Source organism: Epinephelus fuscoguttatus, linkage group LG18 (assembly GCF_011397635.1).
Source record: "Epinephelus fuscoguttatus linkage group LG18, E.fuscoguttatus.final_Chr_v1".
Taxonomy (NCBI): Eukaryota; Metazoa; Chordata; class Actinopteri; order Perciformes; family Serranidae; genus Epinephelus; species Epinephelus fuscoguttatus.
In genome coordinates, this window is record NC_064769.1 from 38,203,969 (window position 1) to 38,224,280 (window position 20,312).

At 44.5% G+C, this 20,312-nt stretch overlaps 1 protein-coding gene across 2 annotated transcripts in view; it reads left to right on the forward strand.

Annotated features, from left to right (window-relative positions):
* rasgrf2a (Ras protein-specific guanine nucleotide-releasing factor 2a) overlaps nt 1-20,312 on the forward strand; it is a 58,091-nt gene that overhangs the window by 23,027 nt on the left and 14,752 nt on the right. Inside the window, exons 2-16 of one of the 2 annotated variants that reach the window (XM_049604426.1) lie at nt 6,836-6,942; nt 10,014-10,161; nt 10,538-10,627; nt 12,984-13,237; nt 13,322-13,401; nt 13,773-13,966; nt 14,185-14,294; nt 14,377-14,495; nt 14,582-14,745; nt 16,661-16,727; nt 16,818-16,954; nt 17,042-17,124; nt 17,216-17,464; nt 19,257-19,349; nt 19,431-19,939. In XM_049604426.1, the coding sequence (XP_049460383.1) occupies nt 6,836-6,942; nt 10,014-10,161; nt 10,538-10,627; nt 12,984-13,237; nt 13,322-13,401; nt 13,773-13,966; nt 14,185-14,294; nt 14,377-14,495; nt 14,582-14,745; nt 16,661-16,727; nt 16,818-16,954; nt 17,042-17,124; nt 17,216-17,464; nt 19,257-19,349; nt 19,431-19,939 (2,404 nt within the window). The remainder of the gene's footprint in view (nt 1-6,835; nt 6,943-10,013; nt 10,162-10,537; nt 10,628-12,983; nt 13,238-13,321; nt 13,402-13,772; nt 13,967-14,184; nt 14,295-14,376; nt 14,496-14,581; nt 14,746-16,660; nt 16,728-16,817; nt 16,955-17,041; nt 17,125-17,215; nt 17,465-19,256; nt 19,350-19,430; nt 19,940-20,312) is intronic. The other variant, XM_049604427.1, reaches the window with a different exon arrangement.

Sequence of the window (20,312 nt, forward strand, 5' to 3'; positions counted from 1 at the left end):
GAGCACGGCTCTGCTTCCTTGTTTAAAACATTTTTCTAAAAAGTTTTATTTATCATTCTCCTCTCCTCATTTTTAATGTCTGACAGTCCATCACTAGCATTTTCGTCTAGACATATTTTGTCATAGTTTTTATTATGAAAGATCGGATTTCAGCACGTCAACATCTCGTCTTTGTCGTAGAAAACTGTAACACCTTATTAGATTTTTGTCGTCGCCCTGCAGGTCACGGTTTGTTGTAAAGTGACGCTGAGTCTCAAACTCTGAGCGCTGCAGACGAGGAGGAGCTCTCACATCTGTCTCGCTTCATGCCAGACAGATGAGCTGATGATTTTTGTGACTGGACGTAGTGCACGGCTTAAAGCTCCCTCTGTATGTCTGTCTGTCTGTCTGTCTGTCTCCCTCTCTCATTGTTATCCTCCAGCTTAAAGCAGGCTTGTGGCCGGGGAAGCCGCATTAGCAATGCGAGGAGCTGTACAAGCCCTGATGGTTATGTAAACCCTCCCCCACCCCCAACACACACACAAACAAGCCCTTAAGCCTCTCTCTGGTCCGTAGCCGGCACACGCTAGCAAGTGTCTCTCACCCGCTTATCGTTACATCATTACTATACAGGCCTACTTTCTCCCCGTGGCTGCCTCGGAGGAAACTATATTGTCAGATGGTATAACACAGTGTAAAAGGAAATATGCAGCAAGTTACTAACGTCAGTGTGTGGACTGCTTTTTGTTTTAACATGCACAAACTACAAATCACAGAAGAAAATGATATTAGATAATTAAGATATTTTTTGATAACTTTCCATCAACATTTGAAATTAAAAGTATTAAAAATATATGTAACCTTCACATTCCTTTAAAAAATGTCAGATTTAGAGCAGTGCAGTTTTAATTTCTCATCTGAAGTCTGCTGTTGTTTCCTTTCATGCTCTGCAGTTTATTAGGAACAAACATTATGTAATATGTTGGTGGCCCTTTGTTGTGCTCACAATATCTCAGCTGTTGTCTCCTCAGATTCTGCTGATGAACACATTCTGTTTATATATTATTGAAGTCATAATGTCTGTGTGTGTTTTGATTCTGTGTTAAGATGTCAAACAGTGTGAGATGTCACAGATACGTGATGTTGTAATCGGCTCTGTAGGAGAGAAGAGAAGCAACGAACAACCAGGTGGATTTTGGTAAAATGAAGTTTATTGCAGAACTGACACCAAAAAAATTACACTAAATAATTATATACAGCCCACTGCAGAGGAGCCACCTTATAGTAAATCATATATGCTCATTAAGACCTATTCATAATGCTGATGGGCTAATTTACACTTGATGGGCTGTTACCTTTATTTAAATATGTTTTGCAGCTCCAGACAGATTTTGTTTTCTCTTCTTTGGCCAATAATGGCTCTGTTAATAGTAAAGGTTTCCGACCCCTGTCCTAAACAAAAGAAAAGGAAAAGGAAACTTTGGCTAACTGAACTTCCTGACACTTATCTCTCCAAATTAAACACATTTACAATAGCACCCCTGCTCCTCAATTAATCCGACGTATTCCCATAGATATCCTACGAATTTGTATCCCACAGATGACAGTTATATAATTAATGTAAAGTTATGAAGATTAGGTTTAGGCAATACAAAGTGCTGTGGTTAGGTTTAGGAAGTGGAACATGGTGAGGATGTACCTTAAAATGACTCAGAGTTCACACACGGATCTGAACACGCAACTTCAGGGGAGAGTCCTGAATAAAAGTCTGTTTGTTTGTTTTTGTTTTTTTTTTGAAAATGAAAGTGTGGCTAACTGAACTTCCTGACACTTATCTCTCCAAATTAAACACATTTGAAGCCCTGCTCCTCAATCAGTCCAAAATATTCTCATAGAAAGAGAAACATGGTGAGGACGTACCTTAAAATGACTCAAAGTTCACACAGATCTGAACACGCGACTCCGGGTGAAAGTCCCAGGTGAAAGTCAGTTTTATTTGCGACCCACCCACCACGCCAACGCACCTCCTTACAAGCACTCAGGACTGCTTCTTGTTAACTGCTGTCAGTGCATTGGTCACGTGATCACAGCTTTTCATAAATACCTGGGTGTGTTACATGCAGGAAAACATGAAAAATTTGTGAGAACAGCCTTATAAATCAGTCAGTCAGTCAGACTTTATTTATATTGCACCTTTCAAACAAATCAATGTACTTCAGTGCTTTACAAGGAACTGACAAAAGAACGTTAAAATTACTAAAATGCTAATGAAAATTGAATAAATTAAATCAAAATAATCAACATAACATTTTGATCAAAACAAAACTATGAAATAAATAATGATGATAAGACAAGTATGAATAAAAAATAAAAATGTAAAAATGATAAAAGCCAGACTGAATGATGATTTCTTAGTTTACATTTAAAAAAAGTAAATATTCTCAGCTCCTCTCTGATTCTGCAGCAGCTGTTCAGATTTTTAGAATAATGATTTTCATCTAGTTATTCTGTTAAGTTATTATTGTATGTTACTGAATTGATTTGTGGATGCATTGCTGATTGTGTTTTTAGCTGTGTAAGGTGCCTGGGTGCTTTGAAAGGTGCCAGTAAATATGCAATAAATGCATTATTATTGTTATTATTATTATTATTATTATAGTATAGTATTGTTGTTGTTACTATTATTACACACAGAACTCTTGAAATCAGTTAAAAACCCAGGTTCATATAAAGCATGTGTCTGTGTTGTCACAGCAATGTGCAGGTCTTATGATCGTACTCATGCATAAACAAAAGTCAGCATGTTGAGAGGATTTACATTTCCATACATGCACTTTGTAAATAATGTATACCCTGATTTAAACGTCCCAGTGACCCTGAACAGGATGAGAGGGTGTATAAATGAATGGATGAATGATTAAAACGACTGAATCGAGTCCCTGCTGAGCCTGAATTTTGCAGCATGTGACTTTAATCCTTTGTTCCTTTTCTTAAAGAGTGTAAAGAGTAAAAGTCACTGAGGTTTAACAGTCACAGCTGACAAATGTTTTCTTCATTTATTAAAACAGAACAGTAAATTTTATCATGAGAAAAGTTCCAAATCGCTGATGTTGTCGTCCTCATCACATATTTGGCTTTAACACTGAAGGCTTTAATCTCAAATTAAAGTGTATGTGTGTTGAATGTGATGCAGATATGTTATTCTTGTTGCACCCTCATGGCCAGAATCAGTGTTGGCGTTGTAGTTTTTGTGCAAAACACGTTTATATAGCATTTTTATACACGGCAGATATGTTGTATCTTAACGTTTCTACGATGCTGTGGTTACTGTGTGGTTAGGGTTAGGCACCAAAACAGCTTGGTTATAGTTAGGAAAAAAAACATGTTTTGGCTCAAAATACCCGGCATTGGGGGCACAGTGCTGTCAGGAAGGGCAGTGATGTCTCTGTAAAACCACAACCACTTTACTGCTGCTGTCAGGGCAGGAAACACAGCGACGTCTCTGTACAAAATAACCACTTCTCTGTGGCACTATTTGGTAGAAGGTGCAGTGATATTTGGGTAAGAATCAAGCACTTTTCACGGCACTATAATGGCACAAGACGCAGGAATATCCCAGTAAAAAAATAACTGCTTTTTGTGGCACTATCCTGGCAGGGAACGCAGCCATGATTGGATAAAAAACAACCGGTTTTTGTGGCACTATAATGGCACAAATCGCAGGAGTATCCTGTTAAAAAACAACCTCTTTTTGTGGCACCATAATGGCACGAAATGGATAAGTTCCAGTAAAAACATCCACTTTTTGTGACGCTATGATTGCATGAGATGCAGGAGTGTCTCAGTAAAACACAGCCACTTTTTGTGCCACTATCCCAGCAGAAAACGCAGCAGTGTTCCAGTAAAAACAACCACTTTTCACGACACTCTGAGAGCAACATGCAACGTATATTTTTTGCGTCTGAAAATGCTTCTCTTGACAAAGTCCCGTGGAAAGTCCTGTGTTTTGTGATCCATCCACTGCCCCAACCTGCCTCCTAAAGGCCCATTTATGCTCCCTTTACGTACGAAAATGTATAAGTCCGTTTCAAACGATGTTACCGTCACTGCCCACATACTTCCATGCGCCCTTTACGTTGGCATGGATGTTAACCAATATATCCACCAGGGGGCAGCACAGCGTCAAAAGTTTATGACAACAACAAACTCAAAATGTGGCAAAACATGGTGACTGTGGAGGAGATATTGATAATGTACCTGTTGCATAAAAGACAAAAACGGAGGCAGCGTTGTAGGAGGCGGTGGTCGGTGAGGCCGTTAAATACATCGCGACTGGAGGACGGAGAATTCTTTTCTCTAGTACTGCCGATGAGAGAAATAGAGTGCCGAAGTCACGCCCCTTCCGATAGAGCTCATGGGACCTTAGATCGGAAAAAATATGAATGGCAGTGAATGAGGAGAGCAATATTATCTTTTGTTCCCGTTTGAGTTGCGACATGAAATCTAAATATGTTGTTAAAGAATTTAAAACTTAAATTTTAAGCTCAAGAAAGTCATACTTTGTGGTAAAACTGCTGAGATATAAGCTTTTTAATTAGAAAGACTCAAGAGTACACAGGAGGAGGTCGCGTATGTGACGTCATTGCTTTCGCTCGCTTCCTGCAGCTTGGCCTCCCCGCTGAAATTCCACTGTTTTATGATTAATCGATTTATGATTGAAGATGTCTGTGTGTTTTGTGCCAGGTTGCAGTCACTCCAAGCTGCAGGAAGCGAGCGAAAGCTATGACGTCACATACGCGACCGCCTCCTGTGTACTCTTTCTAATTACGGTTTTTTTTCAAAAGCTTATATCTCAACAGTTTTACCACAAAGTATGACTTTCTTGACCTTAAAATTTACGTTTTAAATTCATTAACGACATATTTGGATTTCATGTCACAACTCAAACGGGACCAAAAGATAATATTTCTCTCCTCATTCACTGCCATTCATATTTTTTCCGATCTAAGGTCCCATGAGGGCTGGAAGGGGCGTGACTTCGGCGCTGTATTGAATTGTTATTTCTTCTTCGTGTCTCACTAGAGCTACGTATGGGGCAGTGACAGCAACACTGCCCCCACGGTTCCCGGTGGTACTGCTCCGTTTGGCCCATGTCCGTAAGCTTTATGGAAACGTGCAGAAATACGGACGAAATGAACGCGGAGCACGGACAGAAGGCTCCGTCCGTATCCGGATCTGTATTTAACGTTGAGCATAAATGGGCCTTTAGTCGACTGCTCGGTACCGCTTCCTTCTTTACTCCTGCCAGCACATTGGTCACATGATGGCAGCCTTCCAAAATCTGTGGGTTATGCACAAATCACTGGCTCATCATCACGCAGGATACGTACGAGTTTTGGTACTTTTCATAGGATAATGTACGAGTGGTGCATGAGAACATCCTGCTGCTGAACATCACGGCTTGTTTATCATTTCAGTGCAGCAGAGTTGTGGATGTGTCGATCTGCACAGGATCAAGTTCCTGTATCATTAATGCAGTGGATATTACAGCTGCAGCAGGAAGCATCGATCCTCACTGTGCTCACAACAACAAGACTGAAATGTGACGTTGCATCAGCACTGGTATATTTAGCAGTTTGGACAGTCAGAGCGCCGTGACTCCACACTGTTTAAGTTAACGTTCATGTGTATTGACGTGACCTGTGAGTCAGCGCTGGGGGTGAAACTGGTCTTTATGGTGTGGATGTTTAAGCTCCTGTTGTGGAGTTCAATGATGGATGTGGTTTAGCTGAGTGTAAAATGACTGAGTGATGGAGGAGAACACAGGAAGTGTCATCACGTAAGTTGAAGAGATGATGGGTGGAAGACACTCAGAGTCCAATAACTTAGTCTCACCCTCACTCTGCCGTCAATGAATCAGGCTGAAGCTCGTCCTCGTCTCATCGTTCACATCAGGTGGAGCAGTGTTTTTAAAATGTGACTGTTTAATAAGGCATGGGATGTAGAGAGGTATATTCTCACAGCTTTCTGACAGTATTGAAAGACAATGTAACACGTTACTTACAAAAGTTTATTTAGTTTATTGTGTGTTGTCACGTCATCACAGACTCCATCATAGAAGGCTGCCAGTGATCGGCACATCTGTGTGTTATCATGTTCAGTGTGTTTCCATTAATGCACCTGTAACGTCTACAGCGTGTCCCGTTCTGCTTTTGTGTCCTAAGGCTGCCTGAAAGCGGCGAGAATAAGGAGCTGGTCTCTGGTTTGTTTTTTCCTCATCCTGGCTGATGTTAGTTTGTTGGATGTGTTTCCATTCACATCTCCTAGCTGCAGGGCAACACCAGCACACAGTCCTGTTCTTGAACATAACTCTGTCTCTGTGGTGCTGCTGCGGCTGACCGGCACTCCGGGAACCGTGACTGACTGGCACGCCATTCTGTTTGTTGTGCTAATGTCAACATTCGTTTACTGTGTTTTGTATCATAGGCCGAAAATATTGATCCATATCTCATAATTACCAGACACAACTCAGCCCTGACCAATCAGACTGCAGGGTTTCTAGCTCCACCTTTTAGTACCAGATCTGTGTGCTAGGTACCCCAACAGAGGGGGGACCAAACATGGGGACGCTAAGGAACGCTTCTGTTGGGACCATCCACAACTTTTACTGTGGAAACAGAAAAGCGTGCCGAACTGAACTGAACTGAACTGCTCAGTGGAAACAGGGCTGAAATTACCAGCACTGACGCTCATTCTGATTCATGTCATAATGTGTCACACAGAGAACACCAGAGGAGCTGTTTCCTGCAAATTACAGCACTGAAGTGAAATAAAATTTGTGTTTTCTCCTCTGCAGCACTACTTCCTGGTGATTTTTGGCCACGATGGACAGAAACCTCTGGAGCTGCGGACAGAGGAAGAGTCCGACTGTAACGAGTGGGTGGAGTGCATCCAACAGGCCAGGTAAGAAAAGACTAACATCAAGATTCACTGCTGTTTGTCTGTTGCAGGACACGTTTTAGGTACCTTGCCTTATTATTCCTCTCTTATGCTGCTCTATACTTCTACTGCGCTACATTTAGGAGGATAATGTTCTTTTTATTGCACTACATTCATCTGACAGCTCATGAGATTAAAAACATGGTAACATTTTAAAGGATTATACCAGTGGCTCCTGATTCTTTTCAGGGTCTATTTTAGGCCTCTTGTCTCACTCAAAGCCCACCACAGACACAAAGAGGATAAAAGCGGATCAAGAGAGGGACCTACACCTTGTCAGAATAAATCCAAACCTATCTGACTGGAGCATGTGTGACTTTACTTTGAAAGGACAGCCACAGGAAGTGTCCACGTCAGGTTAATTTCCAGGGCTGGTACCTGCAGTTATTCCACAGGCTAGTTAATAACATGTCGGGCAGGAAATCCAAAGTGTGGGATCATTTTGAGAAGGTGAAGGACGAACCCAAGGTGATATGTAAACTCATCTTCATTGGTCAACTACAAACTAGGGTTGGGCAATACGTTAAAAATTTCCAACCGGCTACCGTCAGCCCATCGACCGGCGTTTGCCAATATATTCGGCAGTTGTGTGTGTGTGTGTGTGTGTGTGTGTGTGTGTGTGTGTGTGTGTGTGGCGGAGAAGAAAAAAAGAGGAGGGATGTTGCATTCATGTGATGTCGGAAAGAATCGAAAAGTGACTTTCAGAATGGGATAATTCACATGAACGCCACCTCATGTCAACTCGGATCTCCCGACACCACATGAACGCAGCAAAAAAAATTCAGCGTGCTTTGCGAGCCCACTCATGTCCAACATGGCACGGAAATATCTGTGCATACCGGCAACAAGCACGCCATCAGAGGGGGTGTTTAGCAGGGCTGGTGACATTGTTAACCATATGCGCACTTTGCTTCAGCCAGATAAGGTTAGCATGCTCGTTTTCCTCTCCAAAAACATGTAAAACACTGTTTTTGAGTTAAAGACAGCCTAAAGGGACTTTATTATTTTATGTGATTTTTGCACTTTATTTTTCCATTGTTCTTCGTTTAGCCTATATTTATTATTATTTATATTTATTTATTCAAGCAATAACCTACGAGAGGCTTTTAGAACAGCTGTAACAGCTTAAGTTTTTTTTGCCACGTCCGCAACGGCATTATTATAAAGACAGCGCAAAGGGAGTGGACATTATTATTTTATGTGATTGTGTGATTTTTGCACTTTATTTTTCCAGTGTCCTTTGTTTATATTTACTTATTTGTTATCATAGGCTGCTGTTACTGTGTCACTTTTGTGGACCGACCAACTGTTTATTCTGTTTGAATCAATTTACCTGCGCCTTATCCTCTGACTGTGGTCTTTAATGTCTAAATTATTGAATTGAAATTTTACTGAAACATACAGCCTACAGGCTATACTCTGATTCATTAAAAAAAATCACCTTGAGATCTTTGCTGAGTAATAAGCTGTAAAGACGGGCCGAAGACGACTGTCCGACACCATTTTAAAGAGTCTGACGGCTGCAGAAGGACGCATTCGAGCCATGATAGTTAAAGCATTTCCCACCTAAGTTATTACATATATTTGAGTTATCTACAAGTTTGCTGTACTGTTTGTCATCTACTCGCTTTCAGATGTCCGCCACGGACATTTACACAATGTCACGGATAAACATGGGTAAATGAATGAAAATGAAAATCATCACATATCACCTCTGATAATGGTTTATTCATTTAAAAACACAGTGTGCTCGTTTAGCACACTATTTCATGTAGTTTTTAATCTGCTGGAGGGTCGCGTAGGGGAGCGTAGCGTGACAAAAATAGAAGAGCATCCTAAAATAGAGAGTTGTCACGTGACAGACGGGGGTTGTCCGTTGTTGCCGGTGCAGTCGCTGTAATTGATTAACAGGGGGGCGAGCTGCTACGGGACTCGCGCTGGAGACATGTCGCGCTGCAGACATGCCCGGTGAACCCCGGCCGTAACTTTCAGCTCCGTGTTTTGTGAAAGACCCGAGTTGAATTCTGTGGAGACAGACCATTAATTTAGCAAAATAAAATGACAAAAATCGCCCAAACAATCGCCAAAAATGAAACCAACCGTGATGGACTCAGCTGATGGGCGATTCGCGATATATTCATCCAATCGCTCAAGCCTACTACAAACATGACGTATCATGTGAAACATGGAAGTAGCTACATGCCCATTAGCCCATAGCGTCACTAACAGGCGGCTCGCTCAGTGTGTGACGTGCACTTGGAGATAAAATATAGGCCTATATTAATGAAGGTTCATTAGTACGGTTTGTATACCCAGTTTTATGAGACTGTCCTTCAGCAGTGAAATGCTTCATGCAGTGTCAGTAACTCTTCACGGTTTTATCAGTAAGGTGTTAACAAGTCAAACTGTTTCTCTACTTTCTGCTGTGTTTTAGTGCTGATGCACGTTTGACTGAACCACCACGTGTTATCCCATATTTGTTTAACCTCTGAGAGTGTGTTTCTGTGTGAGTGTGTGTGTGAGTGTGTGTGTGTGCACTAACACGGACGTGTTCTGCTCGCAGCGGTTCACATTTAGGTCACACTGGTGCTGTATTGCTACACTGGTTACATCACAGACTTGATCTCGACCTCTCTGCCTCTCTGTTTGTGTCTATCTGAACACTCAGGAGAAAATACGATGCACATCAAACCACCTTCATTTAATCGTGCATGACGACGTGTTTCTGTGTGATTGTTGCTTATTGACGCTCACAACTTTTAATGCAGTAGAAGTAGAAATACTATCGTCTAAAAATAGTCCTTTACAAGTGAAGGACCTGAATTTAAAGCAGAGTGTTCTTGAAGTATGCAGAGGAAAGGCGTTAATATGCACAGTGTTATAATCGTCTGTTTTATCGTGTAGCGGTCTGAGATTTACTGGAGTTAAAGCATAAAACAGGGTAAAATAGAAATGCTCAATTAAAGTACGAGCGTGTGAGATGAAGCTCTCTGTTTGTGTTGAGTGACAGACCTCACCCTCTCGCCTCCCTTTAGTTACTCTGACATCATCATCGAGCGGGAGATCCTGATGCAGAAGTACATCCACCTGGTCCAGATCATGGAGACGGAGAAGATCGCAGCCAATCAGCTCCGCACCCAGCTGGAGGACCAGGACACCGAGATCGAGAGGCTTAAAGCCGAAGTATGCATGAGCGCATCCACATCTGCGTGTGCATGCATACATAAACACACACACACACACACACACACACACACATGAACGTGTATGGGTGCTCAGATGCAGATCAAAGCATGCAAATGCATCTGGCATGATGGGAAAGCACTTGAGTTCTGGAGCTCGTGTGTGTGTGTGTGTGTGTGTGTGTGTGTGTGTGTGTGTGTGTGTGTGTGTGTGTGTGTGAAATGAAAGCTCAGCAGGGCTCCAGTGATTTCCAGGACCATTACTTCCTCATCATGCAACCAGATATTTGTTGTTTTCAACCTCTGAAGTGGGTTCATGAATATTTTACCCTGCCTGTGCCCGGTGTGTGTCCACATGGAGACTGTTGTTGTTTCAGATTGTTGTGTTGAATAAAACCAAGGAGAGGATGCTGCCGTACCAGAACAACCAGGAGGAGGAGGACCCAGATATTAAAAAGATCAAAAAGGTAAACTGCTGGTTTCCAGTGCTGAAATGTAACTAAGTACAGTTACTCAAGTACTTCACTTAAAGGGACAGTTCACCCTAAAAAAAACATGTTTTACCTCTTCCCTGTAGTGCTACTCTTCAGTCTACGGTGCTCAAAAAAATTAAGGGAACACTTAAATCACACATCAGATCTTGATGAACGAATTATTCAATCGTTAAATCTTTACTGATGTGCATTGTATAATTTGTTGAGAACAAAATGATGTAACAACGGTCAGTGGAAACCAAACTCATCAACCCACTGAGGGCGGGATTCAAAATCACACTGAAAATCTAAGTAAAACATTGAAATCACAGACTTACGGAAGCGTATTGCATTCACTTGACCAATAAAAAAGCCCTGTTTTTTGAGTAATTTTTTTATTTGTCTGTTTTTTCTGAGTAATATTTTCCGTTTTTCGGGGTATTTTTTTTTTCTCTGTTTGTCTGAGTAATTTTTTTGTTTTTCTGAGTAATTTTTTTGTTTTTCTGAGTAATATTTTCCGTTTTGGGGGTATTTTTTTTTCTCTATTTTTCTGAGTAATTTTTTTCATTTTCTGTTTTTTTGGTGTAATTTTTTCTGTTTTTTTTTCTGAGTAATATTTTCTGTTTTTTTCTGAGTATTTTTTTTCTGTTTTTCTGTTTTTTTGGTGTATTTTTTTCTGGGGTTTTTTTCTGAATAATATTTTCTGTTTTTCTGGGTATTTTCTTTTTCCTGAATCCCGTAGTTGAAATTGTCTAGGAGCAGGAGCACGGATGCAAAATACATCCATGAGCAGGAGTCACCATGGATGCAGGGGTCACTTGCAGGTGCCAGGTGGGAGCTTCTCGCCAGATTTTGAAGTATCTCGTCTCCTCGTTCAGGAAAAAAATTACCACGAAAAACAGAAAATATTACTCAGAAAAACAGGGCTTTTTAAAATTTGTCAAGTGAATGCAATGTGCCTCCGTACAGACTGATGCAACGTCTGGGCTCCTGATGAGTCACGGATGGTGCCCTGAGGGATCTCCTCCCAGACCTGTATCAGGGCATCAGTGAGCTCCTGGACAGTCTGTGGTGGTACTTGGCGGCGGTGGACGCACCGATACATAACGTCCCATAGGTGCTCATTTGGATTTAGGTCAGGAGAACGAGAGGGCCATCAATGCCTTTGTCATCCAGGAACTGTACTCTGGACACATGAGGCCGGGTCCTGAACCAGGAGGAACCCAGGGCCCTCTGCACCAGGAGGAACCCAGGGCCCTCTGCACCAGGAGGAACCCAGGGCCCTCTGCACCAGGAGGAACCCAGGGCCCTCTGCACCAGGAGGAACCCAGGGCCCACTGCACCAAGAGGAACCCAGGGCCCTCTGCACCAGGAGGAACCCAGGGCCCTCTGCACCAGGAGGAACCCAGGGCCCACTGCACCAAGAGGAACCCAGGGCCCTCTGCACCAGGAGGAACCCAGGGCCCTCTGCTCCAGGAGGAACCCAGGGCCCACTGCACCAGGAGGAACCCAAGGCCCTCTGCACCAGGAGGAACCCAGGGCCCACTGCACCAGGAGGAACCCAAGGCCCTCTGCACCAGGAGGAACCCAGGGCCCACTGCACCAGGAGGAACCCAAGGCCCTCTGCACCAGGAGGAACCCAGGGCCCACTGCACCAGAAGGAACCCAGGGCCCACTGCACCAGGAGGAACCCAGGGCCCTCTGCACCAGGAGGAACCCAGGGCCCACTGCACCAGGAGGAACCCAAGGCCCTCTGCACCAGGAGGAACCCAGGGCCCACTGCACCAGGAGGAACCCAGGGCCCACTGCACCAGGAGGAACCCAGGGCCCACGGTACCAGCGTAAGGTCTGACATTTGCTTTGAGGGTTTCATCCTGGTACCTAACAGCAGTCAGGGTACTGTTGGCTCTGACATGGAGGTCTGTGTGACCCTCCAAGGATCTGCCTCCCCAGACCATCACTGACCCACCACCAAACCGGTCATGCTGGATGATGTCACAGGCAGCATAACGTTCACCACGGCGTCTCCAGACTCTTTCACGCCTGTCTTCTTCTTCGAGTCCTGTTTAACTGACTTGGTGTTAGACTGTGACCATTAAAAGTTCCCTTAATTTTTTGAGCAGTGTAGAATATGATGCAGTGCTGTAGATGAAACGACCCATGAACATAACGTGAAACATTTACAGCAGTGAAATGACACATTTATGCAGCTGGAATATTTATCCAAAAACATCCAATGGAAGACTTAGTACTTTTACCAAAGTAAAGTATCTGAATACTTCCTCCACCTCTGTTGGTTTCATGTAATAAAAGAACGCAGAGAGTCACCTGGTGTCGTGTGTCTGTGCAGGTGCAGAGCTTCATGCGCGGCTGGCTGTGCCGCAGGAAGTGGAAGATCATCGTCCAGGACTACATCTGTTCCCCTCACGCCGAGAGCATGAGGAAGAGGAACCAGATCGTCTTCAACATGGTGGAGGCCGAGACGGAGTACGTCCACCAGCTCTCCATCCTGGTCAACTGTTTCCTGCGGCCGCTGCGCATGGCCGCCAGCTCCAAGAAGCCTCCCATCAGCCACGATGACGTCAGCAGCATCTTTCTCAACAGGTTTTTATTTTGTGTCACGGTGAAATACCAGCAAAGATTTCATCTTCCAGTTTATAGTTACAGTAAGAATCTGTTTCTTTCTAGTGAGACGATCATGTTTCTGCACGAGATCTTCCATCAGGGACTGAAAGCTCGGATCGCCAACTGGCCCACTCTGGTTCTGGGTGAGTGCTGCAGAGCTCACAGTCCTGTCTCTTTAGACTGTCGCATGTTTTAGCTGATTAATCACAATGTGCATCGCAAGACTGCAAACATCAGTTGGAGTTATTTCAGACTGATTTTCCCAGCTCTATAAAAATTTGTAGGATGTCCACGACTAGCAGCTTTGTAGCTGCTCTGTCGGGTCAGTCCACAAAAAACTTGCCCACTCCTTGGCAGCCACAGTTTTCACCCCAGGAGGTCAAATGTTTGTGATCATGCCAGTTAAACGGGGGCATGGAAGCATGAGCGTAGACGTGTTAGCACCCTCTGCTGATTCAGGCTTGTCTATCTTAAACTTTAGTTTACGTGTTGTGTTTTTCCTTTCAACACCCAGCGGACCTGTTTGACATCCTGCTGCCGATGCTCAACATCTACCAGGAGTTTGTGCGTAACCATCAGTACAGTCTGCAGGTCCTAGCCAACTGTAAGCAGAACAGAGACTTTGACAAGCTGCTCAAACAGTACGAGTCCAACGCTGCGTGTGAGGGACGGATGCTGGAGACGTTCCTCACATATCCCATGTTCCAGGTAGTTCACACACCAAAGCACATCTGCGTTCATAGAGTCATCCAAAGACATCATATGAAATAGTTGAACACTGACAGGGAACATTTTACTGCACCATGGGTACTTTGACTTTCCATACTTTAACTAGATATTACCGATACATGCTTTTACTTTGGTTTTGGGCGCAGGGTTTCCAACATGCACGTTTCAAACATCCACTAATGACCTCTGTGTTTCAGATTCCTCGATACATCATCACCCTCCACGAGCTGCTGGCTCACACACCTCATGAACACGTGGAGCGGAAAAGTCTGGAGTTTGCCAAATCCAAACTGGAGGAGCTGTCGAAGTGAGCGTGTGCACATCTCACAGATATATGTAACGATAGAAGAGGTGGTGGTGATGATGATGATGATTGTTGGTGTTGTCAGGATGATGCACGATGAAGTGAGCGACACGGAGAACATCAGGAAGAACCTGGCCATAGAGAGGATGATCGTAGAGGGCTGTGACATCCTGTTAGACACCAGTCAGACCTTCGTCAGACAGGGTGAGCTTCCTCTGTGACACCCGCCGTCACCACATCGTTTCATTCCACCGGCTTTCACTCACTGCTGACTGCGTCTCTGTGAACAGGCTCCCTCATCCAGCTGCCGTCCAGCAGCGAGCGCGGGATGCTCAGTAAGGTCCGGCTGGGCTCCCTCTCACTGAGGAAGGAAGGAGAGCGACAGTGTTTCCTGTTCACCAAACACTTCCTGATCTGCACACGAACATCTGGAGGAAAGCTTCACCTGCTGAAGGTCAGACTCACCTGTCCACAGACACATTCATCCAGACACAATGGAATTAGTCCTGACAAGTACTGTGGAGAAGTTGTTTAACATGTAGTGATGCAAATGTCGGGTAAGACCGTCCTGATGACGTGAGCTCAATGTTGTGTTTCTCTCGGTGCCGCCACAAACATTTTCAGCAGACTCCTTCAGCCAATCAGCAAAACAAAACATGAGGAACATTTTCTTCTTCACCGATGGAACCAGTTGATAAATCAAACTTTTGCCAAATCCAGTCAGAAGAACGGCAAAAACATCTTTACTTCAGAGAAAAGTTGACTCTAACGTTAAGGCCAAAGTGAATGGGGCATGGACATGGCGTGTCATCGACACTGAGCGAGAAGGTTTTTACCTTACAGGTCATGCCACAACTGTGTCCTAAGTATTTTTGCTGTTACAGTTCGCGCTTGTTGCTTTGGAAGCTGCCATTACTGTTCTACAAGCTGCAGCCTGTAACAGCCCCTGATTGGCTGCTTATGTTGTCAACTACAATATGGATCCCTGATTGGCTCTGATTGGATCATTTTAATTTCTGTAAAGTGTTTGGGGAGGGCACAGAGTCCGAACTGAATGCTAGGGCCTGTCCCAATACCCACTCTTCCCCTAGAAATACCCACTTGGTTGTGTGCGTTCACGTGTAGGCTCGTGGTGTCCAAAAACAGAACTGAGGTAGTGGAGGTGGTTTCCAACACTTAAAACCCGCCCTAGATTCCAAGGGAGCCCCGACCCACACTCCCAGCGAAGTGGAAGATGAAATTTCCCAGAACACCTTGTGAAGTCAGCAACTTCTGCAAGTTTTAGAAAACAATTTGTTACTGTACGATCGGAATGTAGGCCATACAAACAACAGATGGTTGGACTAGCGTAAACTCATCAGCAACTCAGTTGAACACAGCGTCAAAATATTTAAACACTTACCCGAACAAATTCGATCAGAACTAGAAGACGTTGAAGGCGCCTCCTGTTTTCAGCATTTCTTCTCCGTTGATTCATCAGATGGAGAGCACGCCACAACACAAGCGCTGGAGCCGGCGTTCTCAAACCTGAATGACTACCGGTATCTTGCATCGATACTATGCATGACGTATGCCTGCACGTCGGCCACGCCGATTTGCCTGAAGTGGTGTCTCATTTCTTAGGGAAAGATCTCTACCCTAATATCTCTCACTTCCCTCATCAAGGGTTATCTCGCAAACGAGGGCACTCAATACCGAGTGGAAGATTTAAGGGGTAGAAATGGGACAGGCCCTTAAGCTCACGTCATGAGGATGGTCTTACCAGGCTTTGCAAATGTGTGGCTGAGTGTCAATCCTGTTATGTGCTGAGCTTCAGGACGGGACACACAGTCCCTGTAACATCATACTGTGGCTCATTTCAAAGAAAACCATCATAAATTCATTGTGTAAACTCACTTCACTCCCCAAATGACTGTTTGTATATCGGTTACATCCCTGAATTCAGTGTAACACAGGGTCAGTAACTGATGATTTGGGTGGAGCAGTATTCCTTTATTACTGTAGCTACAACAGAACTTAAATTACTGCCTTAAATCTAAGATACGCTGCTCTGTCCATCACCTCACGCTGCCTTTTTGAAACTAGATGCCTTAGTGTCACGTACAGTTTTAAAGTTACTGATCACCAGGGATGGAAAGACGATGAATCAGGATATAATACTCATTCAGTCCATTCTCACACAGTGAATCAGGGCTGGTGATACTCAGGGAAGTACAACATAACAAAAAGTAATCTGTTACTTCTACTCCTGGTGATCACTGAATGCTGGGTACAGATGTCATTGAAATCCCTAAAAGTAAAGATTAACACCTTCCCAGTGATGTAGTTTTTCAGCACCAATCAGATGCTGAACTTTTCTTCCCCAACAGCAAGGAGGCACGTTGTCTCTGATAGAGTGCACTCTCATCGAAGAACTAGACGCCAGCGATGAGGACTGTGAGTATCTGTCATACCACATCATTTCTCGTTTCTTAACGTCAATGTTTGCTGTTGAACGAGGCGCTGATGGTGTGTTTAACGTTACAGATAACGCAGCAGGTCAAGGCTTCAGCCACCTGGAGTTCAAGATCGTGGTGGAGCCTCCGGACGGTCAGTCCTTCTCTGTCGTCCTCTTGGCGCCGTCTCGTCAAGAAAAGGCCGCCTGGACCAGTGACATCAGCCAGGTAGACGCTGACTGTTTAAAGCTGTGGAAGATCTCTTTTAATGTATGATTAAAGACGACTGAAAGTGTCACCAAATCTCTGTTTCAGTGCATCGATAACATCCGATGTAACGGCCTGATGACCAGCGTGTTTGAGGAGAACTCCAAAGTTTCGGTGCCGCACATGATCAAGTAAGAAGAGACGACTTCTAGAAAAGGAAGATCGCCAATAAAAATATCACCTCAACCTTTAACTTAACACAGTTTATTTTATTTCTTTAAGATCTGACGCCCGACTGCACAAAGACGACGTCGACATCTGCTTCAGCAAGACGCTCAACTCCTGCAAGGTCCCTCAGATCCGATACGCCAGCGTGGAGCGGCTCCTGGAGCGACTGACGGACCTGCGGTTCCTCTCCATAGACTTCCTCAACACCTTCCTTCACACGTACAGGATCTTCACCACAGCGGCCGTGGTCATCGACAAGCTGGCCGACATCTACAAGAAGCCGTTTACCTCCATACCTGTCAGGTACATGTCACTGCTTTAAAGTGCTCCACCTTCTGTAGGTGTGGAACATCGCTGCAGTGATGGAGCCTTACTAAGTGCATTTATTCAACTACTTAGAGGGTAACTTCAGTGTTTTTTAGCCTGGACTCTATTTTTCATGTATTTGTGTCTCAGAGACAAATAGAGACAACATTTGAAACTGGTTCAGTATTGAACAAGATGTCTGCAGATGGCAACTGAGAAACAGGCTGCAATGTAACCTCATGGGGCATTTGTGCATCATTTTACGTCCACTAAAAGTGTTTGTTTTTGTCACTGACAGGCTCAGATTGTTATTCTAAGTTTCTGACAACATTATGAAAGGATCCCTACAGAGATAGAGCTTTGTATTAAAGAGTCAGATCCTTTTTGTTTAACCAGAAACAGCCCTGAAATCACCGTCACCAAACCCACCAGACTAAATTTAAATTGTGCTTGTTTTTGACACTGACAGGCTCAGATTGTTATGTGTCTGACAACATCAAGGAAAAGGTCCCCACAGAGATAGACCTTTTTTTAAGACAAGATCCTTTTCAACTACAGGAAATAGCCCCAAAATTGCTATAGCCAAAACCCACCAGCCTCCATTTTAAATAGTGCTTGTTGTTACCACTGACAGGCTCAGATTGTTATACATGTTTGACAACATCAAGGAAAGGGTCCTTACAGAGAAAGATGTTTTTGTTAATAAGAAAGGTCCTTCTTGTTTGACAAGAAACAGCCCCAAAATTATGATTGCCACCAGATTGTTATTCTAAGTGTCTGGCAACATTTTGGAAAGGATCCCTACAGAGACAGAGCTTTGTGTTAAAGAGTCAGATCCTTTTTGCTTAACCAGAAACAGCCCTGAAATCACCGTCACCAAACCCACCAGACTCCATTTAAATAAACAGTCATGTTAGTGTGTATAGAGGCAGCATGGTGTCACGTCTAACTGGTGAATTAAGGGTTAATTTAAACCAAACCAGAGCTGGTGATTGTTGGAACAGCTGATTTCAGGGCTGTTTCTGGTTAAACAAAAAGGATCTTACTCTTTAACACAAAGCTCTATCTCTGTAGGGATCCTTTCATAATGCTGTCAGACACTTAGAATAACAGTCTGAGCCTGTCAGTGACAAAAACAGGGCATGTTTGCACCATCATACAGCCACTTAAAGTGATTGTTTTTGTTACATGGATGAACTGTGTTCCGGTCAGCATTCATTTTTGTTGTCTGTACGTGTTTTGCACGGATAAGGCGACATTGATAAATTCCTACTGACTAATTGGCAGTCTCATGCGCAGTCTTTTTCTTTTGAGCTTGCAGTGGCGTGGTGATGCAAGACACTCTCACACTGAGCTGAAATGAAATGAGAGCTCGTAACTTTGGTAAACAACATAAATGCATGAAAGCTTTGCGAGTAAAACCAGCTGTGTGGCGTAAAGCAAAGGATCAGATGGAGCTCTGTATAGATGAATATAACCAATCCCATCCTGATCAGTTAAAGGATGCCTTGATCAACTCTGATACAGATCCTTGAGATCGGATCAGGACAGCCCTAATCGTAATACTTCCTTCACCACTGTTTTCCTGATTGTGTTCATTTGTTTCCACATTCATTCTCCCTGATTGTCTTCCCTCTCCTCTCATGTATCAAACTCATGTTGCAGGACACTGACTACATCTCCACATTCTCTGTTGTTCATTTCATCCTGCTCTCCTCATTCACCCCCTCTCTTCATCTGTCACCCTGCCATACACCTCCTCTTCCTCCTCTTCCTGTCACTGTCCCAGGATCGAGCAACACTCATGTGATCGTTTGTCCATCATGTCCCTCTGTCCTGACTACAGTCTGAAGATCACACAGCTCGCCCTGGACCAGTCCAAGTAAATACCATCAGTAGAGTTTTAGCTTCAGCGTCTGTCAGAGTCACATCTATAGATTAGTTCTTCTTCTGTCCCTCTCAGGTCTCTGGAGCTCTTCTTTGCCACCAACCAGGGCTCGTGGGGGACGGACCCCCTGAACAACAAGTCCCCGAGGCTGTGCCGCAAATTCTCCTCTCCTCCGCCTCTCACCATCCCCTCTCGCACCTCCTCGCCCGTCCACAGCCGCAAGCTTTCCCTCAGTTCCCCCGTCAGTGGGAAAGCTGGAGCCTTGGATCTGTCCACCACCCCCACCTCCTCCGCAGCCAACTCCCCCACCTCCAGTCACAGCCCCTCCATCTCCTCTCCTCCTCCCAACTCAACCAGGCCCCCCTCTGGCTTTTCCTCCCCTCCGCCCACCGCCACGCGCTCTCCCAGCCTCCCCCAGGCCTCCGGGATGTCCTCGCCGCCCCCCTTCTCCACCAAGGCCCCTCTGGACCTCAGCCGCGGTCCCAGCTCCCCAGAGCTGAGCCCAGCTGCAGGGGAGGACGTCAGCGGAGAGCTGCCTCGCATCGACGCCTTCTGTGGGAAGCTGAGGCGCAGCATCCGCAGGGGTATGTAGCTGGAGCACAAAAGCATATGATTCACACTCTGTCAGTCTCATGTGAGCATCAGCACATGTGTGGGCACACGCCTCAGAATCGACCGCTGGAGTGAGGTTTAAAAACAGGGAAAGTTTAGAAAGCTCTGTCATCGACTGCAAGACCTGAAAGTGACTTCAAATGGTGCATGATTTATTTATAACTGATATTAAACTAGAATCTGACACATCACTGATAGTGGCCCGCCAACCCAGACAGAGTCGGGAGCGGGAGACATAAATGGGTCACCGTTACCCAACGGAGGAATAATCGTGCTCTTAGATCACCATCTGGCTCCAGCCGACAGCTTGTTCACTACAAAAACAGCAGCAGAACACCAGGTCAG